This window comes from Bufo gargarizans, chromosome 3, assembly GCF_014858855.1.
Source record: "Bufo gargarizans isolate SCDJY-AF-19 chromosome 3, ASM1485885v1, whole genome shotgun sequence".
NCBI lineage: Eukaryota > Metazoa > Chordata > Amphibia > Anura > Bufonidae > Bufo > Bufo gargarizans.
This window is the reverse complement of record NC_058082.1, coordinates 409,501,051-409,525,558: the sequence shown is the minus strand read 5'-3', so window position 1 is coordinate 409,525,558 and position 24,508 is coordinate 409,501,051. Positions and strand designations below refer to the sequence as shown.

General features: G+C 46.7%; 1 protein-coding gene across 2 annotated transcripts in view; it reads left to right on the top strand.

The window, feature by feature from the left end:
* The window catches only part of LOC122932627 (complement receptor type 1-like), a 284,179-nt gene that overhangs the window by 185,102 nt on the left and 74,569 nt on the right, over window positions 1–24,508 (top strand). For both annotated transcript variants that reach the window (XM_044287148.1, XM_044287147.1), the window contains one exon: window positions 20,324–20,503. In XM_044287148.1, coding sequence (XP_044143083.1) covers window positions 20,324–20,503 — 180 coding nt within the window. The remainder of the gene's footprint in view (window positions 1–20,323; window positions 20,504–24,508) is intronic.

Here is a 24,508-nt window from a genome sequence, read left to right as displayed (position 1 = left end):
CACAATCATGATCCACTAGGATCTGCATCAACCCAAGCGAGCGGGGACCTACAGTCAGAAAGAGATGCCACCCCATCGCTAAGGTCTTGGACCGTATCTAAAATCACTACGGAGCTGTTACGCAGAGGGATCCCTTTCCCAGCATCCGCCAGGAAGGCTGAACTTTTTCGCCTGTTGCAGTCCGAACCAGGGTCCAGCCAAGAGATGTTTTCCTCAAACACTATACAGACTTCCATTACACAGTTACATGCGGCGATCAACAATATCATGTCCTCTATGTCTGGCTTTCAAACTAGACTAGAGGCCATAGAGAACAGGGCCACTACCTCCAGCGCTGCCTTGCCAAGACCTCTGACTCAGTCAGTCCCCATGACGACCACGGCAACCTTTCCCCCCCCAACTTCCCTAATATCATGCCTTCACATTTCATACCGGCCAATATTAGGCAGGATATCCTAGACGGTAAGGACGTGAACTTAGCCTGTTTGCTCATTGCTACACACAAGGTACCTGATAACAAGACTATCGCCTGCGGCGAGGTATCAGTCATTCTCAAATCACTGAATGTCAGGTTAAACCGCAAACTCAGCATCACAGAGTTTGTTCTGGCGTTTAGTCTGTACCGGGACGAAGTTTGTTCCGTGTCTCCCAGTCGCTGCAAGGAATTAGACCTGTATCTTTATAAAATAGTGGATCTAGGTCATAAATACGGGGGAACGGCATTCTATGATTACCAAAGATCTTTTTCCGCAAAGGCGGCAGCTTTACTCACGCAATTCCAGCACACGGTCGACTGGTCAGTTACCGACACTGATCTTTTCTGTCGCCATTTCGCGGGGTTAAAAGCCCCCACATGTTCCACATGCGGTTCCCACTCCCATACCGCAGAGTGGTGCTCCTCCAACAATCCTCCAGCAGGCTGCTCCCAGGCAAAGTATGCACCCGATAGTGTCATGCCCAAGTCCACAACAGGGGTAGACAAATTAGGCAGACACATCAAATACCTAGGCAAGTCACAGATTTGTAATAACTTTATTTCCGCAGTGTGCTTCTATAGCCAATGTGGGTTACTGCATTTGTGTACTAATTGCTTCAGGGCTCACCCCAAGACAGCATGCCCCCAGAAAGGCCTTCATACGGAGTGACTAGGCAGAGTACACGTAGATGCACTAGCTACATTCCTGGCAGACCATCCAGACAAACAGTGGGTGAATTTCCTCCTCAGTGGTTTTACTAAGGGCCAGATATCCTTACCACAAACCATACACGAGTGCAGGAATTTGTTGTCAGCTATCAGGAACCCTGAGGCAGTTAGTAGCCTCATTCAATCAGAATTGGCGAAAGGCTATTTGATAGGACCTCTGCGTCAGCCCCCATTCGACTGCTGGAGAATCAGTCCTATAGATATGGTCGTTGGGAAATTTTTAAATAAAAAACGCCTGATTTACGACCTGTCAGCTCCACATTCTTCAGACATTCCAAGCCTCAATGCTCTTTTTCCCTCCGAGGAGTTTGGCATGAAGTATGCATCCATAGATGACATACCTTCAGTGCCAATCACGTCATACACTATCTAGACGACTTTCTGTTGATCGAACCCCCATCTCGGCCTCCTAGCGACCTAGGGGTTTTGACCGAAGTCTTTGGGAAGCTCGGTGTTCCAGTAGCTGATCATAAACTCGACGGCCTACACACTAGATTGACTTTCTTAGGCATCCAGCTAGACACGGTCACGTTACAAGCCAGTTTGCCTCTGGACAAGTTACAGAGAGTCAGAGACACCATTCATAGGTTAGCTCACAAAGGCATTTGTTCCAGAGCAGATCTTCAGAGTCTGCTGGGTATGCTCAACTACGCCATGAGGATCATACCGCAGGGCAGGACTTTTATCTCCAGACTCCTTAGCCAGCTTCCGTTAACAACAGACCAAGAAAGCCAGGTGAGGTTAGATCAACAAGCGTTGACCGATCTCGTCATGTGAGACCTGTTCCTTTCCAGTTGGATAGGCATTTCATTCTTCACTCCCGCAGTATCTAGCGAGTCTCCTGTCCTCCATGCCGATGCTTCATCAGCTTTAGGCTTCATGGCCATTTACGGTAGCCACTGGCTAGCCAGCTCTTGGCCACCCGAGGTTACGTCCATCCCAGGGTTTTCCCGATCTTCCACGTTATTCGAGATTTACACTATCGTTGCTGCAGCACAGGCATGGGGAGCTTACTGGAGCAAGAACACAGTTTTAATTTTAACTGATAATGCAGGTCTGGCAGCCCTGATAAGGGTAGATCAGCTTCCAGAGAGATCATGGCCTTCAGGAGGCAATTTATCTGGTTGGCTTTGGAGCACCAATTCCATTTTGAATGTGTACATATTCCAGGTAAGGTAAACGTAGCAGCAGACGTACTATCCAGAGGTAAATTGCAGTTTTTCTTTCAGATTTCACCAGAAGCGGACCCAACACCAACCCAAACACCTTTGCACAACCTGTTAGTCATGCATTGAGTGTGCACCTGGATACAGCCAGAAGTCGTTATTAGAGTTGAGCGAACACCTGGATGTTCGGGTTCGAGAAGTTCGGCCGAACATCCCGGAAATGTTCGGGTTCGGGATCCGAACCCGATCCGAACTTCGTCCCGAACCCGAACCCCATTGAAGTCAATGGGGACCCGAACTTTTCGGCACTAAAAAGGCTGTAAAACAGCCCAGGAAAGAGCTAGAGGGCTGCAAAAGGCAGCAACATGTAGGTAAATCCCCTGCAAACAAATGTGGATAGGGAAATGAATTAAAATAAAAATTAAATAAATAAAAATTAACCAAAATCAATTGGAGAGAGGTTCCATAGCAGAGAATCTGGCTTCCCGTCACCCACCACTGGAACAGTCCATTCTCAGATATTTAGGCCCCGGCACCCAGGCAGAGGAGAGAGGTCCCGTAACAGAGAATCTGTCTTCATGTCAGCAGAGAATTAGTCTGCATGTCATAGCAGAGAATGAGGCTTCACGTCAGCCACCACTGCAACAGTCCATTGGCATATATTTAGGCCCAGCACACACACAGGCAGAGGAGAGAGGTCCCGTAACAGAGAATCTGGCTTCATGTCAGCAGAGAATCAGTCTGCATGTCATAGCAGAGAATCAGGCTTCACGTCAGCCACCACTGCAACAGTCCATTGTCATAAATTTAGGCCCAGCACCCAGGCAGAGGAGAGAGGTCCCGTAACAGAGAATCTGGCTTCATGTCAGCAGAGAATCAGTCTTCATATCATAGCAGAGAATCAGGCTTCACGTCACCCACCACTGTAAGAGTCAATTTTCATAAATTTAGGCCCAGAACCCAGGCAGAGGAGAAAGGTCCCGTAACAGACAATCTGGCTTCATGTCAGCAGAGAATCAGTCTTCATATCATAGCAGAGAATCAGGCTTCACGTCACCCACCACTGTAAGAGTCAATTTTCATAAATTTAGGCCCAGAACCCAGGCAGAGGAGAAAGGTCCCGTAACAGACAATCTGGCTTCATGTCAGCAGAGAATCAGTCTTCATATCATAGCAGAGAATCAGGCTTCACGTCACCCACCACTGTAAGAGTCAATTTTCATAAATTTAGGCCCAGAACCCAGGTAGAGGAGAAAGGTCCCGTAACAGACAATCTGGCTTCATGACAGCAGAGAATCAGTCTGCATGTCATAGCAGAGAATCAGGCTTCACGTCAGCCACCACTGCAACAGTCCATTGTCATAAATTTAGGCCCAGCACCCAGGCAGAGGAGAGAGGTCCCGTAAAAGAGGATCTGGCTTCATGTCAGCAGAGAATCAGTCTGCATGTCATAGCAGAGAATCAGGCTTCACGTCAGCCACCACTGCAACAGTCCATTGTCATAAATTTAGGCCCAGCACCCAGGCAGAGGAGAGAGGTCCCGTAACAGAGCAATCTGGCTTCATGTCAGCAGAGAATTAGTCTGCATGTCATAGCAGAGAATCAGGCTTCATGTCAGCCACCACTGCAACAGTCCATTGGCATATATTTAGGCCTAGCACACAGGCAGAGGAGAGGTTCATTCAACTTTGGGTAGCATCGCAATATAATGGTAAAATGAAAATAAAAATAGGATTGAATGAGGAAGTGCCCTGGAGTCCAATAATATATGGTTATGGGGAGGTAGTTAATGTCTAATCTGGACAAGGGACGGACAGGTCCTGTGGGATCCATGCCTGGTTCATTTTTATGAACGTCAGCTTGTCCACATTGGCTGTAGACAGGCGGCTGCGTTTGTCTGTAATGACGCCCCCTGCCGTGCTGAATACACGTTCAGACAAAACGCTGGCTGCCGGGCAGGCCAGCACCTCCAAGGCATAAAAGGCTAGCTCTGGCCACGTGGACAATTTAGAGACCCAGAAGTTGAATGGGGCCGAACCATCAGTCAGTACGTGGAGGGGTGTGCACACGTACTGTTCCACCATGTTAGTGAAATGTTGCCTCCTGCTAACACGTTGCGTATCAGGTGGTGGTGCAGTTAGCTGTGGCGTGTTGACAAAAGTTTTCCACATCTCTGCCATGCTAACCCTGCCCTCAGAGGAGCTGGCCGTGACACAGCTGCCTTGGCGACCTCTTGCTCCTCCTCTGCCTTGGCCTTGGGCTTCCACTTGTTCCCCTATGACATTTGGGAATGCTCTCAGTAGCGCGTCTACCAACGTGCGCTTGTACTCGCGCATCTTCCTATCACGCTCCAGTGCAGGAAGTAAGGTGGGCACATTGTCTTTGTAGCGTGGATCCAGCAGGGTGGCAACCCAGTAGTCCGCACAGGTTAAAATGTGGGCAACTCTGCTGTCGTTGCGCAGGCACTGCAGCATGTAGTCGCTCATGTGTGCCAGGCTGCCCAGGGGTAAGGACAAGCTGTCCTCTGTGGGAGGCGTATCGTCATCGTCCTGCCTTTCCCCCCAGCCACGCACCAGTGATGGACCCGAGCTGCGTTGGGTGCCACCCCGCTGTGACCATGCTTCATCCTCATCCTCCTCCACCTCCTCCTCATCCTCGTCCTCCTCGTCCTCCAGTAGTGGGCCCTGGCTGGCCACATTTGTACCTGGCCTCTGCTGTTGCAAAAAACCTCCCTCTGAGTCACTTCGAAGAGACTGGCCTGAAAGTGCTAAAAATGACCCCTCTTCCTCATCCTCCTCCTCCTCCTCCTGGGCCACCTCCTGTTCCATCATCGCCCTAAGTGTTTTCTCAAGGAGACATAGAAGTGGTATTGTAACGCTGATAACGGTGTCATCGCCACTGGCCATGTTGGTGGAGTACTCGAAACAGCGCAACAGGGCACACAGGTCTCGCATGGAGGCCCAGTCATTGGTGGTGAAGTGGTGCTGTTCTGTAGTGCGACTGACCCGTGCGTGCTGCAGCTGAAACTCCACTATGGCCTGCTGCTGCTCGCACAGTCTGTCCAGCATGTGCAAGGTGGAGTTCCACCTGGTGGGCACGTCGCATATGAGGCGGTGAGCGGGAAGGCCGAAGTTACGCTGTAGCGCAGACAGGCGAGCAGCGGCAGGATGTGAACGCCGGAAGCGCGAACAGACGGCCCGCACTTTATGCAGCAGCTCTGACATGTCGGGGTAGTTGTGAATGAACTTCTGCACCACCAAATTCAGCACATGCGCCAAGCAAGGGATGTGCGTCAAATTGGCTAGTCCCAGAGCTGCAACGAGATTTCGCCCATTATCACACACCACCAGGCCGGGCTTGAGGCTCACCGGCAGCAACCACTCGTCGGTCTGTTGTTCAATACCCCGCCACAACTCCTGTGCGGTGTGGGGCCTGTCCCCCAAACATATGAGTTTCAGAATGGCCTGCTGACGTTTACCCCGGGCTGTGCTGAAGTTGGTGGTGAAGGTGTGTGGCTGACTGGATGAGCAGGTGGAAGAAGAGGAGGAGGAAGCCGAGAAGGAGGAGGTGGCAACAGGAGGCAAAGAATGTTGCCCTGCGATCCTTGGCGGCGGCAGGACGTGCGCCAAACAGCTCTCCGCCTGGGGCCCAGCTGCCACTACATTTACCCAGTGTGCAGTTAGGGAGATATAGCGTCCCTGGCCGTGCTTACTGGTCCACGTATCTGTGGTTAGGTGGACCTTGCTACAGATGGCGTTGCGCAGTGCACACTTGATTTTATCGGATACTTGGTTGTGCAGGGAAGGCACGGCTCTCTTGGAGAAGTAGTGCCGGCTGGGAACAACATACTGTGGGACAGCAAGCGACATGAGCTGTTTGAAGCTGTCTGTGTCCACCAGCCTAAATGACAGCATTTCATAGGCCAGTAGTTTAGAAATGCTGGCATTCAGGGCCAGGGATCGAGGGTGGCTAGGTGGGAATTTACGCTTTCTATCAAATGTTTGTGAGATGGAGAGCTGAACGCTGGCGTGTGACATGGTTGAGACGCTTGGTGACGGAGGTGGTGGTGGTGGTGTTGGTGGTACATCCCCTGTTTGCTGGGCGGCAGGTGCCAACGTTCCTCCAGAGGCGGAGGAAGAGGCCGAGGCGGCAGCAGCAGAATAGGCCGAGGCGGCAGCAGCAGAAGAGGTAGCAGGGGGAGCCTGAGTGACTTCCTTGGTTTTAAGGTGTTTACTCCACTGCAGTTCATGCTTTGCATGCAGGTGCCTGGTCATGCAGGTTGTGCTCAGGTTCAGAACGTTAATGCCTCGCTTCAGGCTCTGATGGCACAGCGTGCAAACCACTCGGGTCTTGTCGTCAGCACATTGTTTGAAGAAGTGCCATGCCAGGGAACTCCTTGAAGCTGCCTTTGGGGTGCTCGGTCCCAGATGGCGGCGGTCAGTAGCAGGCGGAGTCTCTTGGCGGCGGGTGTTCTGCTTTTGCCCACTGCTCCCTCTTTTGCTACGCTGTTGGCTCGGTCTCACCACTGCCTCTTCCTCCGAACTGTGAAAGTCAGTGGCACGACCTTCATTCCATGTGGGGTCTAGGACCTCATCGTCCCCTGCATCGTCTTCCACCCAGTCTTGATCCCTGACCTCCTGTTCAGTCTGCACACTGCAGAAAGACGCAGCAGTTGGCACCTGTGTTTCGTCATCATCAGAGACATGCTGAGGTGGTATTCCCATGTCCTCATCATCAGGAAACATAAGTGGTTGTGCGTCAGTGCATTCTATGTCTTTCACCGCTGGGGAAGGGCTAGGTGGATGCCCTTGGGAAACCCTGCCAGCGGAGTCTTCAAACAGCATAAGAGACTGCTGCATAACTTGAGGCTGAGACAGTTTCCCTGGTATGCATGGGGGTGATGTGACAGACTGATGGGGTTGGTTTTCAGGCGCCATCTGTGCGCTTTCTGCAGAAGACTGGGTGGGAGATAATGTGAACGTGCTGGATCCACTGTCGGCCACCCAATTGACTAATGCCTGTACCTGCTCAGGCCTTACCATCCTTAGAACGGCATTGGGCCCCACCATATATCGCTGTAAATTCTGGCGGCTACTGGGACCTGAGGTAGTTGGTACACTAGGACGTGTGGATGTGGCAGAACGGCCACGTCCTCTCCCAGCACCAGAGGGTCCACTAACACCACCACGACCATGTCCACGTCCGCGTCCCTTACTAGATGTTTTTCTCATTGTTATGGTTCACCACAACAACAAATATATTATTTGGCCCAATGTATTGTATTCAAATTCAGCGGGATATAAATTTGAGGCCTAGTATTTAGGCGCTGGGTGACCGGTATGGATTTAGTGACAGAATTAGACTTGGAAATGCACAGAAGCGTGTGTGTGAAGTTATTCTGAATGACCCAATGTGCACCTTGAATATTATATACCCTTTTTGGGATAGATTTCAAATAGCTCTGATATAGCAGGAACCACTAAATTATGAAATTGCTAAATTGGGAATTGTACTTCAACCCAGAACAAAAAATGTGCTTTGACGGGCACTAAATAACTTTCCCAGCTACAACAGGACAGCGGTAACGAGAGATTTAGAGGGATTTAAATTTGAGGCCTAGTATTTAGGCGCTGGGTGACAGGTATGGGTTTAGTGACAGAATTAGACTTGGAAATACACAGTAGCGGGTGTGTGTGAAGTTATTCTGAATGACCCAATGTGCACCTTCAATATTATATACCCTTTTTGGGATAGATTTCAAATAGCTCTGATATAGCAGGAACCACTAAATTATGAAATTGCTAAATTGGGAATTGTACTTCAACCCAGAACAAAAAATGTGCTTTGACGGACACTAAATATCTTGCCCAGCAACAACAGTACAGCGGTAACGAGAGATTTAGCGGGATATAAATTTGAGGCCTAGTATTTAGGCGCTGGGTCACCGGTATGGATTTAGTGACAGAATTAGACTTGGAAATGCACAGAAGCGTGTGTGTGAAGTTATTCTGAATGACCCTATGTGCACCTTCAATATTATATACCCTTTTAGGGATAGATTTCAAATAGCTCTGATATAGCAGAAACCACTAAATTATGAAATTGCTAAATTGGGAATTGTACTTCAACCCAGAACAAAAAATGTGCTTTGACGGACACTAAATATCTTGCCCAGCAACAACAGTACAGCGGTGGGTAACGAGAGATTTAGAGGGATTTAAATTTGAGGCCTAGTATTTAGGCGCTGGGTCACCGGTATGGATTTAGTGACAGAATTAGACTTGGAAATGCACAGAAGCGTGTGTGTGAAGTTATTCTGAATGACCCTATGTGCACCTTCAATATTATATACCCTTTTAGGGATAGATTTCAAATAGCTCTGATATAGCAGAAACCACTAAATTATGAAATTGCTAAATTGGGAATTGTACTTCAACCCAGAACAAAAAATGTGCTTTGACGGACACTAAATATCTTGCCCAGCAACAACAGTACAGCGGTGGGTAACGAGAGATTTAGAGGGATTTAAATTTGAGGCCTAGTATTTAGGCGCTGGGTCACCGGTATGGATTTAGTGACAGAATTAGACTTGGAAATGCACAGAAGCGTGTGTGTGAAGTTATTCTGAATGACCCTATGTGCACCTTCAATATTATATACCCTTTTAGGGATAGATTTCAAATAGCTCTGATATAGCAGAAACCACTAAATTATGAAATTGCTAAATTGGGAATTGTACTTCAACCCAGAACAAAAAATGTGCTTTGACGGACACTAAATATCTTGCCCAGCAACAACAGTACAGCGGTGGGTAACGAGAGATTTAGAGGGATTTAAATTTGAGGCCTAGTATTTAGGCGCTGGGTCACCGGTATGGATTTAGTGACAGAATTAGACTTGGAAATGCACAGAAGCGTGTGTGTGAAGTTATTCTGAATGACCCAATGTGCACCTTCAATATTATATACCCTTTTAGGGATAGATTTCAAATAGCTCTGATATAGCAGAAACCACTAAATTATGAAATTGCTAAATTGGGAATTGTACTTCAACCCAGAACAAAAAATGTGCTTTGACGGACACTAAATATCTTGCCCAGCAACAACAGTACAGCGGTGGGTAACGAGAGATTTAGAGGGATTTAAATTTGAGGCCTAGTATTTAGGCGCTGGGTCACCGGTATGGATTTAGTGACAGAATTAGACTTGGAAATACACAGTAGCGGGTGTGTGTGAAGTTACTCTGAATGACCCTATGTGCACCTTCAATATTATATACCCTTTTTGGGATAGATTTCAAATAGCTCTGATATAGCAGAAACCACTAAATTATGAAATTGCTAAATTGGGAATTGTACTTCAACCCAGAACAAAAAATGTGCTTTGACGGACACTAAATATCTTGCCCAGCAACAACAGTACAGCGGTAACGAGAGATTTAGAGGGATTTAAATTTGAGGCCTAGTATTTAGGCGCTGGGTCACCGGTATGGATTTAGTGACAGAATTAGACTTGGAAATGCACAGAAGCGTGTGTGTGAAGTTATTCTGAATGACCCAATGTGCACCTTCAATATTATATACCCTTTTAGGGATAGATTTCAAATAGCTCTGATATAGCAGAAACCACTAAATTATGAAATTGCTAAATTGGGAATTGTACTTCAACCCAGAACAAAAAATGTGCTTTGACGGACACTAAATATCTTGCCCAGCAACAACAGTACAGCGGTAACGAGAGATTTAGAGGGATTTAAATTTGAGGCCTAGTATTTAGGCGCTGGGTGACAGGTATGGGTTTAGTGACAGAATTAGACTTGGAAATACACAGTAGCGGGTGTGTGTGAAGTTATTCTGAATGACCCAATGTGCACCTTCAATATTATATACCCTTTTAGGGATAGATTTCAAATAGCTCTGATATAGCAGAAACCACTAAATTATGAAATTGCTAAATTGGGAATTGTACTTCAACCCAGAACAAAAAATGTGCTTTGACGGACACTAAATATCTTGCCCAGCAACAACAGTACAGCGGTGGGTAACGAGAGATTTAGAGGGATTTAAATTTGAGGCCTAGTATTTAGGCGCTGGGTCACCGGTATGGATTTAGTGACAGAATTAGACTTGGAAATGCACAGAAGCGTGTGTGTGAAGTTATTCTGAATGACCCAATGTGCACCTTCAATATTATATACCCTTTTAGGGATAGATTTCAAATAGCTCTGATATAGCAGAAACCACTAAATTATGAAATTGCTAAATTGGGAATTGTACTTCAACCCAGAACAAAAAATGTGCTTTGACGGACACTAAATATCTTGCCCAGCAACAACAGTACAGCGGTGGGTAACGAGAGATTTAGAGGGATTTAAATTTGAGGCCTAGTATTTAGGCGCTGGGTCACCGGTATGGATTTAGTGACAGAATTAGACTTGGAAATGCACAGAAGCGTGTGTGTGAAGTTATTCTGAATGACCCAATGTGCACCTTCAATATTATATACCCTTTTAGGGATAGATTTCAAATAGCTCTGATATAGCAGAAACCACTAAATTATGAAATTGCTAAATTGGGAATTGTACTTCAACCCAGAACAAAAAATGTGCTTTGACGGACACTAAATATCTTGCCCAGCAACAACAGTACAGCGGTGGGTAACGAGAGATTTAGAGGGATTTAAATTTGAGGCCTAGTATTTAGGCGCTGGGTCACCGGTATGGATTTAGTGACAGAATTAGACTTGGAAATGCACAGAAGCGTGTGTGTGAAGTTATTCTGAATGACCCAATGTGCACCTTCAATATTATATACCCTTTTAGGGATAGATTTCAAATAGCTCTGATATAGCAGAAACCACTAAATTATGAAATTGCTAAATTGGGAATTGTACTTCAACCCAGAACAAAAAATGTGCTTTGACGGACACTAAATATCTTGCCCAGCAACAACAGTACAGCGGTAACGAGAGATTTAGAGGGATTTAAATTTGAGGCCTAGTATTTAGGCGCTGGGTGACAGGTATGGGTTTAGTGACAGAATTAGACTTGGAAATACACAGTAGCGGGTGTGTGTGAAGTTATTCTGAATGACCCTATGTGCACCTTCAATATTATATACCCTTTTAGGGATAGATTTCAAATAGCTCTGATATAGCAGAAACCACTAAATTATGAAATTGCTAAATTGGGAATTGTACTTCAACCCAGAACAAAAAATGTGCTTTGACGGACACTAAATATCTTGCCCAGCAACAACAGTACAGCGGTGGGTAACGAGAGATTTAGAGGGATTTAAATTTGAGGCCTAGTATTTAGGCGCTGGGTCACCGGTATGGATTTAGTGACAGAATTAGACTTGGAAATGCACAGAAGCGTGTGTGTGAAGTTATTCTGAATGACCCTATGTGCACCTTCAATATTATATACCCTTTTAGGGATAGATTTCAAATAGCTCTGATATAGCAGAAACCACTAAATTATGAAATTGCTAAATTGGGAATTGTACTTCAACCCAGAACAAAAAATGTGCTTTGACGGACACTAAATATCTTGCCCAGCAACAACAGTACAGCGGTAACGAGAGATTTAGAGGGATTTAAATTTGAGGCCTAGTATTTAGGCGCTGGGTGACAGGTATGGGTTTAGTGACAGAATTAGACTTGGAAATACACAGTAGCGGGTGTGTGTGAAGTTATTCTGAATGACCCAATGTGCACCTTCAATATTATATACCCTTTTAGGGATAGATTCCAAATAGCTCTGATATAGCAGGAACCACTAAATTATGAAATTGCTAAATTGGGAATTGTACTTCAACCCAGAACAAAAAATGTGCTTTGACGGACACTAAATATCTTGCCCAGCAACAACAGTACAGCGGTAACAAGAGATTTAGAGGGATTTAAATTTGAGGCCTAGTATTTAGGCGCTGGGTGACAGGTATGGGTTTAGTGACAGAATTAGACTTGGAAATACACAGTAGCGGGTGTGTGTGAAGTTATTCTGAATGACCCAATGTGCACCTTCAATATTATATACCCTTTTTGGGATAGATTTCAAATAGCTCTGATATAGCAGGAACCACTAAATTATGAAATTGCTAAATTGGGAATTGTATTTCAACCCAGAACAAGAAATGTGCTTGAACGGACACTAAATAACTCGCCCAGCTACAGCACTAGGGACAGATTTAGCTGGATATAAATTTGAGGCCTAGTATTTAGGCGCTGGGTGACCGGTATGGATTTAGTGACAGAATTAGACTGGGATATGGCCAAAAAATAAACAGACTATTGCTGGTTAAATGCACTTGGTGTGACAGCTTCACCCTGATGTAGGCTTTAGCCAAAAAACAACCACACCATTGAGGGTTAAATGCACTTGGTGACAGGCGCAGCTTGCCCCTGATTTTGTATATGGCCAAAAAATGAACAGACTATTGCTGGTTAAATGCACTTGGTGTGACAGCTTCACCCTGATGTAGGCTTTAGCCAAAAAACAACCACACCATTGAGGGTTAAATGCACTTGGTGACAGGCGCAGCTTGCCCCTGATTTTGTATATGGCCAAAAAATGAACAGACTATTGCTGGTTAAATGCACTTGGTGTCACAGCTTCACCCTGATGTAGGCTTTAGCCAAAAAACAACCACACCATTGAGGGTTAAATGCACTTGGTGACAGGCGCAGCTTGCCCCTGATTTTGTATATGGCCAAAAAATGAACAGACTATTGCTGGTTAAATGCACTTGGTGTGACAGCTTCACCCTGATGTAGGCTTTAGCCAAAAAACAACCACACCATTGAGGGTTAAATGCACTTGGTCGCAGCTTGTGCTGGCGCACCACAAGACACAAAATGGCCGCCGATCACCCCAGAAAAATGAGACTGACAAACGGTCTGTGCAGCCTAAAAACAGTGAGCAATTGAGGATCAGCAGCTCAATGATCCACAGCTGCAGATCGATCAGTTAATCAAGTCCTTTGGAGGAGTTAATCTGCCTAATCTCGCCCTACTGTCGCAGCCGCAACCTCTCCCTACGCTAATCAGAGCAGAGTGACGGGCGGCGCTATGTGACTCCAGCTTAAATAGAGGCTGGGTCACATGGTGCTCTGGCCAATCACAGCCATGCCAATAGTAGGCATGGCTGTGATGGCCTCTTGGGGCAAGTAGTATGACGCTTGTTGATTGGCTGCTTTGCAGCCTTTCAAAAAGCGCCAAGAAAGCGTCACAAAAGCGCCAAGAAAGCGACGAACACCGAACCCGAACCCGGACTTTTACGAAAATGTCCGGGTTCGGGTCCGTGTCACGGACACCCCAAAATTCGGTACGAACCCGAACTATACAGTTCGAGTTCGCTCATCCCTAGTCGTTATCCAAGAACACGGCGAGGACATACCAAAGCCACCATCCTCCTCCTGGTCCACCATCTTCAGCCACGTCAACCTCTGCTGTCCTCCTTGCCCCCTCAACCACCCGCCACTCCACCTCTCGCCTTGAGCAGTTCCTGCTCATCTGCCCACAGTCAGGTGTCTGTCAAGGACATGTTTGAGCGTAAGAAGCCAATGTCACAAAGTCACCCCCTTGCCCGGTGTCTGACAGCTGGCTTGTCTGAACTCTTAGCCCACCAAGTTACCATACATGCTGGTGGAGTCTGAGGCCTTCAAAAAATTTGTAGCTATTGGGACACCGCAGTGGAAAGTACCCAGATGAAATTTCTTTGCACAAAAGGCAATCCCCAACCTGTACTCGATTATGGAAAAGGAAGTCATGGCATGTCTGGCACACAGTGTTGGGGCAAGGGTCCATCTGACCACTGATACCTGGTCTGCAAAGCACGGTCAGGGCAGGTATATCACCTACACTGTGCCAATGCGCCCCCAATGGTAAACCTGCTCACGGCTGCCAAGCAAGGAATGCGTGGCTCTGCAGAGGAGTTGGTGACACCACCACAACTTGCAGCCAAGCCTGCTGCCACCTCCTTTATTCCATCCTCTTCCATTGCTCCTCATCAACTGCCCCCCCCCCAGCTCCCAGGGGCTATTCCACATCCCGGATACGACAGGGTCATGCCGACTTGGGGTTGACTTGCCTGAAAGCAGAGAGCCACACCAGACCAGCACTCCTGTCCGTCCTGAACGCACAGGTGGATCAATGGCTGACTCCGCACCAACTGGAGATCGGCAAAGTGGTGTGACAACGGAAGCAATTTGTTGGCGGCATTGAATTTGGGCAATTTGTGCCGTGCATGGCATATGTGTGTAATCTGATCATACAACGCTTTGTGCATAAGTACCCAGGCTTACAGGACGTCCTCAAGCAGGCCAGGTTTGCGACAGCCCGACACGTTGGAATTCAACACTCCTAATGTTCGACCGCCTGCTCCAACAAGAAAAAGCCATCAACGAGTATTCGTATGACTGGGGTGCTAGGACAGCCTCTGCGGAGCTGGGAATTTTTTTGCCACGTTACTGGACGCTCATGCGCAATGCCTGTAGGCTCATGCGTCCTTTTGAGGAAGTGACAAACCTAGTCAGTCGCACCGAAGGCACCATCAGCGACATCATCCCATTTGTTTTCTTCCTGGAGCGTGCCCTGCGAAAAGTGCTGGATCAGGCCGTAGATGAGCGTGAAGAGGAAGAGTTGTGGTCACCATCATCACCACCAGAAACAGCCTTATCAGCATCGCTTGCTGGACCTGTGGCAATGCTGGAAGAGGAGGAGTCTGAGGAAGAGGAGTCAGAGGAGGAATTTGGCTTTGAGGAGGAGGAAGACCAACCACAGCAGGCATCCCAGGGTGCTCGTTGTCACCTATCTGGTACCCATGGTGTTGTACATGGCTGGGGGGGTCCACCCTCAGAACGACTTGACCAACAGGTAGCAGACTACCTCGCCTTAACTGCAGATATCGACACTCTGAGGAGCGATGAACCCCTTGACTACTGGGTGTGCAGGCTTGACCTGTGGCCTGAGCTATCCCAATTTGCGATAGAACTTCTGGCCTGCCCCGCTTCAAGTGTCATGTCATAAAGGACCAGGAGGTATTGTCACTGAGAAGAGAAGTCGCCTAGGTCAAAAAAGTATAGATTACCTCACCTTTATTAAGATGAATGAGGGATGGATCCTGAAGGGACTGACAGTGGGTGATACATTCGACTAAAAAAGGCCTGATGACTGAGATAAGCTGCCTTGGACTAAAAATGGTCCACACGCTGTTGTATTTTATCTCTGGATGCCGGATGACTTGCGTGACTTATCCGCCACCAACTAGGCTTCAAGCCGCAATGTTTTACGGCACTTTCTGCAACAATGCCTAGTTTTTCAGGCATGTGTACATGCCTAATTTTTCTGGCCTCTTGTGCTGAACTGTGGCTTCAAAAACCAAACAAAAGAAAAAGGCACATACATGTGTCAATTCACCTTCATGATCGTTACCTTGTTGTGGTGAAGGGGCTTGCATATCGCAATGAAGCGACCACCTCTATAAGTGTGTTGGCAATGTTGGCACACCCGAGATGATAAGGTCGTTGCTTCATTGTGAACAGACCAAAAGCGATCGGCTGGATAATTTTGCATAGAAAAAACATTAATTTTCTTTGTGATCATCTAAGGTGATAATTAAAGCCTACTAGGCCAACAATGGGCCCACACTGCAGAATCATTGTTTTCTGGGTTACTTAACTGTCACTGAATTACCTCAGCACGACCATAAGCTTTGAAAAACCCCATCGCCTGCAATCTCCTAAACGTGCGCACGAGCACAGTCATCACTACGCCAAGATTGACGCATAGAGGAATACAATTTATGTCATGAGTGTGTCAACTATTGACAACTCTTTGTGGTTGTCTAAAATCTATTACAAACACGTTCCCTGATAGGGGACGTAACAGGGATTAAACTGATAGGAATAGTACTACTTAACACACCACACATATTGGGATTGCACAGTACATTACACAGCGCACGCGCAGTGCCCCAAATTGGAATTTAGACGACCGACCAAGCGTCTTTTTCCATCTCCCGGTTCCTAAAATTGATGCCATATACACATCCTCTGATAGTTTAATCCCTGTTACGTCCCCTGATAGAATAGTACTACTTAACACACCTTATAATAATATTAATAATAATAATATTAGTGGACGTAACAGGGATTAAACTGATAGGAATAGTACTACTTAACACACCTTATAATAACGCAGAGAGAGGAGTCTGAAGAAGAGGAGTCAGAGGAGGAAGGTGGCTTTGAGGAGGTGGAAGTGAGGACAAGGAACGGGACATGGCTAGCTTGGTATCCAACCTTGTGCAAATGGGGAGTTTGCGGTTGTGCAAATGGACTGTTTGCAGTTGTTTGTGGTGCGTTAAACAGGGAGTTTGGTCTGTCACTGTGAAGCAGACGTAACCGTTACACTACCTGATCGATACAACATCATACCTGATGTTTTACAGCACGTTATTCCAAACAATTTAGGAATGTTAGGTGATTTATGCCCTTTATGGATTAAAACCCGACTCTGCGTCAACTATGTAATTTTCAAGTCAATGGCGGTTCGCCCGTTCACGAAAATTCGCGTTCGCCAACGGAAAATTTTATGTTCGCGACATCTCGACTTATTTATTCATTGTATATACACCTATACAATGGCTGCTGTGTGTGTACTGTTTGAGCGGCGGCTGCAGGGCCAATACTTCCGGTTTTGATACGTATGCGTTCCAACTAGTCACATGATCGGTCTTATGCAGAAATCATATGCAGGCAATCAATCCAAATAACAACTTGGGCAGGAAAACTCACAAGGGACAGCCAGACCAGGACAAAGTTCATATGCACAAAAATAGTCAGTGTAACGTAGTACCTAGGGACGAGACAATTCCAGGGTCCGATCCGAGGTCCAACACAAGACAAACTGTTCCACATAGAATTTTCCCACAGGCAGTCTCTAGAGATAGATTGAGGAAGTCAGAGGTCATGCACAGGTAGTCTGGAAGAATGTGAACAGCCACATACACCCAGGTTGTCAAAACAACAGTGGGCACTGACCAGCCAGGGAGATCACCTCTTCAACACCTGCTAGCCAATCACAGAGTGCCATGTGTCTATTCCTCATAGGCCATATGATTATCTTAATCCCTGGCACTTGTGCAGCCTTGGCTGGTCATTGATCACTTAACCCATACCTGCCCTCTAATCTACTAGAGTTTATGTACAGGTATATTCTCTATTAACGGCCGACGTAGTGAATAAGATACACGTACGTTCGGCCGCGTAACCCTTTGCAAACTTCTTCTCAAGCGTGCACGCAGACGCTCAAGCTGCCCAGCATGGATATGCAATCGCGACGGAACTGCGTCTGCCCGCAAAAGAGTCGGAACCGAAGACTCCGCAGGCATGCGTGACCTTTCCCGCTACTCCTATGGGGTCCCCACAGGCCGAGCCCCACAAGAATTCCTGGGGGCTATCATTCACTTTGGGGGCCCCGTTCCAGAGATAAGCGAGGGTCTGAGAGGTGGGACCAAATTGACATTGGTAGCGTTTTAGACGCCAGTCTTAATAAAGCTCTGCACTGGCGGTGGTTCTGACCGGAGTTATAAAGGGGAGCAGGCCTCTCCATAAATTCAGCGGGTTCTCCGCCACTTCTAAATGTAAGACAGCTTCCTAGCTGTCTTAGGCCTCTTTCACACTTGCGTTGTCCGGATCCGGCGTGTATTCCACTTGCCGGAATTACACGACGGATCCGGAAAAACGCAAGTGTACTGAAAGCATTTGAAGACGGATCCGTCTTCAAAATGCTTTCAGTGTTACCATGGCACCCAGGATGCTATTAAAGTCCTGGTTTCCATAGTAGGAGCGGGGAGCGGGGGAGCGGTATACTTACCATCCGTGCGGCTCCCGGGGCGCTCCAGAATGACGTCAGAGCTCCCCATGCGCATGGATGACGTGCCATGCGATCACGTCATCCATGCGCCTCGGGCGCCCTGACGTCACTCTGGAGCGCCCCGGGAGCTGCACGGATGGTAAGTATGCTGCTCCCCCGCTCCCCGCTACACTTTACCATGGCTGCCGGGACTTTACCGTCCCGGCAGCCATGGTAACCACTCTAAAAAAGCTAAACGTCGTATCCGGCAATGCGCCGAAACGACGTTTAGCTTAAGGCCGGATCCGGATCAATGCCTTTTAATGGGCATTCATTCCGGATCCGGCCTTGCGGCAAGTCTTCCGTTTTTTGGGCCGGAGCAAAAAGTGCAGCATGCTGCGGTATTTTCTCCGGCCAAAAAACGTTCCGTTCCGGAACTGAAGACATCCTGATGCATCCTGAACGGATTTCACTCCATTCAGAATGCATTAGGATAATCCTGATCAGGATTCTTCCGGCATAGAGCCCCAACGACGGAACTCTATGCCGGAAGAAAAGAACGCAAGTGTGAAAGAGCTCTTACATGTAGACCATTTTTTCTATGCCTAAAATAGGCGTCTGCAATCCAGAAAGTCTGGTGCGGAACGCAGGCATGGAAACCCACAGAAGCATTACAGAGTGCTTCTGTGGAGTTTCTCTCCGTGCCTCCACTCCACAAAAAAATAAAACTTGTTCTATTATTATTTTTTTGCAGTGGGGACAGATCACGGACCCATTTAAGTTGAATGGGTCTGGATCCGTCTGCAGCAGCCGCACTGATGTTGCCCGTGCATTGTTAGACTGCAAATTGTGGTCCCCAATGCACGGAACGGCCGAACGACCATGTGCATGAGGCCTTAAATTGACAGCATTATGTCACAAGCAGCGAGTTTCTCGCATTAAACTTGCCCATCTGTGTCAGTAGTAATATTAGTAATATTATTACACTCCAGGTCCCTCTTGAACTCTTTTAGTGAGTTCACCATCACCACCTCCTCAGGCAGAGAATTTCAGTCTCACTGCTCTTACAGTAAAGAATCCTCTTCTATTGGATGGAGAGACCTTCTTTCTTGTAGATGTAGAGGATGTCTCCTTGTTACAGTCACAGTCCTGTGTATGAATAGTCCTAGTAGACAGTGTGACCCAGATTAGAAGACAGAGGAAGCCCCTTCCTGTGACTAATCTCTCCTATTGACTGCAGCAGCTGAGGGGTTAAATCAGAGATATCTTCAACCAGCCAGACTGGTGTCAGTTTTATTAGACAGCCAGTACCCACCACATAGAGCAGACTCAGCTTGGTTTTTGCAAGGTATTTAAAGGGGTTGTGCGAGATTTTGACACTGATGACCTATAATCCAAATAGGTCATTAATCTTAGATCAGTGGGGGTCCAATTTCTGCCACCCTTGTGGATCAGCTGTTTAAAGAAGCCGCGGCATTCCGGCGAGTACTGCTGCCTCTTCCTAGTCGAGTGACGTCACAATCGTCGGTCATGTGGAACAGAGACAGCTCAGACAGCTCAAGTGAATGGGACTGAGCTGCAATACAAAGCACAAATTCTGTCCAGATGAAGGTAAAATATGCATAGGGAAAATATATGGCGAGTGGGTTTTATCATCTCAGACATAGCGAAATGCCACCAATGTCAGATAGGTTTGTCCCACCTCTGGAGACAGGCCCCCTGAATTTGAAGAAAAGCACACCAGCATGCTCACCATTCATTTCTATGGGAGTTCAGTTAATAGCTGAGCGAGCACACTTGGCTATTTTCGGAAGTCCAATAGAAATTAATCGAGAGAGCACTGTGCAAGCGCCGCCAAGGCTCCATTCACCTCTATAGGACTGCCTTAAATAACCCAGCCAGTGCTTGGCTATTTTCAGAACTCCCATATAAATAAATGGAGGGGCCTGCACCTACCCAAATGGTGGCCTATCCTAGCCATAGTTTACTTTTGTCCGAGGTGAGACAACCTTTTTAAGTCTAAAATATATTGTACTGGAAATAAAAGATTGTTTTAATATATATGATTATTTTATTGTGTTATATCTGCTATATTTCAGTTTACAAATGTGGCAGCCCAGCATATGTAAAGAATGGATGGTATGATCCCGAAATGGAAGAATATTTTTACAACGATACTGTAACATATGGCTGTGATGAAGGATTTCAGCTTGTTGGACAAGATACAATTACCTGTCTCGATCAGAGAAGATGGAGTTATAATACACCAGAGTGCAGAGGTATGTGCTTTAAGAAGATCTTTTCTGATACTGATCGTGCCCTTATTTCTAAGTATGCATCACCCAAACATCTCCTACATAGCTATGTACATGAACTATAAGATTTAAGTATTGCAGAATCAAGCAGAGCTTATTTTATTAGAATCAACTCATTGACTTAAAGGGTTGTTTTACCTCAGCCATTGGGGGCATATCGCTAGAGGCGGGACACACAAGTATCTTTAGAATGGAGCCCGCAAAGTGAAGGGGGGGCCCGCACAATCGCCGGCTCAGCTATTTCTGTCAGCCCCATAGAAGTGAATGAAGTGATGGACACGCTTGAGCGTTGTGCTTCCCATTCATTTCAATGGGGATGCCGAAAATAGCTGAGCGCATCACTCAGCTGTTTTCTGTGGACCCATAGTTATAAATGGTGGATGGCCACGCATGCACAGTGGGCCCTCCTTCACTTTGCAGGCTCTGTTCGAACGATAGGTGCAGGTCCCAGAGGTTATGCCCCCAATGCAATATGCTCCCAATGTCTGAGACAACCCCTTTAAAAGGTACTATTTTTTAAAAACTCCATCTTCTTGTAGGTAGTACTATATTACTGAAAAATAGATAATATTGTCCTTCTATAGCAGTCAGCACAAAGAGCTAAACATACAGATGTAGCATAGTTAAGAGTCATAGTCATAACTAACTAGATGTGATAACTCACCAAGTGTGTGTCAATTCTGCTCCATCAGTATACAGATAGGTGATCCATTTTTTAGTTTACGGCTGTTGAGAAGGGAATTTGCTATCTGCTATTATGATAGCAGAGGAGTACAATTAAGGTCCCTTTATATTTTTCTCGTTCACCGGCAGTACATTTACACTGCCCGATCATTGCTAACGAGCGTTACTATGAACCCTCGTTAGGGACTTGGCTTGTGTAGAGGGCCCTTTAGTAACAACAGTATGACAGCACTATTGTTCTCTCAATATGCCTAGATAAAGATGCCTTCAGAAGAGCATTGCCCTTATCAGTGTAATGTGTAAAGCTCTAAGTGAGTCATTCATCCCAGTCGTTCTCTGGCTGCAGTGAATGACTGAGAAAGTCAAGAGAGGCTGTTTGCCATGCTAAAAGTCGAAACAAAGGTGGAAGTGAAAGAGCCAGAGCTGGAAGTAGAATACATGGAGTTACTTCAAAAAATTGTATCCAGAAAACCATCCACCCATTAATGGGTGATGCAGTGATAATGATTTGAAGAGTCAAGTTTCTAGGAGTTAAAGAAGTGTAGAACAATTGCTCATTGTAGGACAGTATATGGTCAACTTTGCTGGCTTGACTCATTTTTCCATGATATTATACTACGCTCATATTCAGGAGCTACGAGCAATCTGCAATCCATCAGAGGTGGCCGTGCTTGCACACTATAGGAAAAAGCATCAGCCTATGTGCACCTCCCATGGTCCTGACCACCAAAGAGGCCAGTGTTTTTTTTCTATAGTGTGCAAGCACGGCCACCTCTGATGGATTGCAGGGTGGCCATAACCATAGAAACGAGCAATGTATACTGTGATGAAAAGTCTGAAATTTGCATTGGTTGCAATTTTCTCGTTGACTTGCAACACTGAACGCAATGGTGAATTAGGAGGCAATATGTATTTTCTTCCCATTATCCAGAGGCCTCCACTCCTAAAATACCATCTGGAAAGTCTCTTCCTTGGTGCTTGATTCTTTTGTGATAATGTCGTATCAGCAGTGTAGTAACATGATGACAGTTTGGGAATAATCAGAGGATTCCTTTCTGAATCCTCTTTTCTTAATTGGCCCTGTTTAAGTGACCAGCAACCCTCAGCACACCATGACTGTCAGTTACTGAGTTTAGGTTAGCATGGGGCTTTTTTTATATATTTTTCTTGTCGCATATAACTTTTAGTTCTAAGTTAAAGGAACTCTGCTGTACATTACGTATCACAACTAACTTAGGACAATGTCCTCTGCAAAGAGAGGCCTATGATATGTGCAATCAGTGTTAGCAGGGGCGTCGCTAGGTTAAAACATTCGGGGCCTGGGCCCCGGATGTTTTGTCCCATGCCCCGAATGTCCTGCCTGCCTGCTAGATACAACTGTATTGCTGTACACAGAACGGCAATACAATTGAATTTATTACACTGGGAAGAGGTGAAGGACCTGTGTGTGGTGACATCACAGGTCATGTGATCAGCAAAACAGGCTGTGATAGGATGACCTGGATGATGTCACCATCATGTGACCAGTGCAGGATTGGACCGGAGTGAAGAGGAGAAGGAGCCTAATGCTGATGTCTGTACATGAAGAGAGGTAAGTGAAGGGAGAGGCAGATGCTGGGAGTTGTAGTTATTTAACTGGGATGTATGTTAGGGCTGAAGGGAGGGATGTTATTGACATGGAACTGTGTGCTTGAGGTGGCTGGGGGAGGGAGTGATGTTATTTACATGGGACTGTATGTTAAAAGTAGATGGTGGGGGGGAATGATATTTATGTACATAGGACTTAATGTTTAGGCTACGTTCACACTTGCGTTTGGGGATCCGCTTGTGGGATCCGTTTCAAGGCTCTCACAAGCAGCCCCAAATGCATCAGTTTAACCCCAATGCATTCTGAATGGATGAGGATCCATTCAGAATGCATTTGTTCGGCTCCGTACGGCCCCCCGTTCCGTTTTGGAGGCGGATCCTAAAATGCTGCAAGTAGCGTTTTTGTGTCCGCATGGCCATGCGGAGCCAAACGGATCCGTCCTGACTTACAATGTAAGTCAATGGGGACGGATCCCTTTGCATTGACACAAAATGGTGCAATTGTAAACGGATCCGCCCCCATTGACTTTCAATGTAAGTCAGGACGGATCCGTATTGGGACTTAGAAATTCAAATCTAATACAATCGAATCGGTCCTGAACAGATGCATTCGTTTGCATTATCAGTGCGGATCCGTCCTGTACAAGTACAGGACAGATCCGCACGAACGCAGCCGGGGAGGAGGTGATGTTATTCACATGGGACTGTATGGTGGAGGGAGGATTATAACTGCAGGGGGCACTGCAGATCCAGGGGACATTATAGGCGGTCTTATTACTACTGGGGGCTCTATAGGAGGGTCTTATAGATCCGCCTTATTTGTACTAAGCGCACTATGGGGGCCTTATTACTACTGAGGGGTCTGTAGGGAGCTTTATTACCACTGGGGGAAAAATAGGGGGCCTTTTCATTATCACGGTTGGGGCAGTGTTACTAACGAGGGCATTATAGAAGGGAATTACTATTGGTGGGACTATGAGGAGCACTATTACTATGGGGGGCAGTAATGTTTCTTCAGGATAGTATTTAGGGGTATTGGGGGGCGGGGGCACAGCAAGCAGCAGGATAACACTGTGGGGACTCCAGTTGGGGGATAACAATAGAATGTGAGGAAGCTAAGATGTCTGTGTGTCACGCTCTGCAGAGACGAGGCGGCTGAAAGAAGTTGTCCAGACCGAGTGGAGAAGATGATGACAGAGAAGATCTACAGAGAAGATGATGACAGAGAGGAGACGTCACCTGGAGGCCCTGGGTGTGACAGGTAAGTGCTGCTGAATAGCAAGTACAGAAAAGTGCGGCGGGGGGGGGCAACATATTTATTGGGGCTTGTGCCCCGGATCTTTTGAGACCCTAGCAACGCCCCTGAGTGTTAGTATTCTCAGTACGATAGTACTGTACAATGTGCACTAAACTTGCACCTGCACAAGCAAGCCTTAGCCATCAGGAGAAGCATTGAAGCGCTGATGATCCATGTCAAACTTCTCTGGATCTGGTCACAGGAGTACAAACTTCAGTGTTTTCTACTGAAAGTATCTTCAGTTTCCATGTCATTTTGGTGTGGCTCAGCAGGAACGCTGGACCTGTCAACCAATAAAAATATGCAAAGGCACTACTGTCATGGAAGGTGTGCAGGAAACTAGAAAACACAAAATGAATATACGACTGACTGGATCCAAAACTAAGGAACAAAAAGGGAGA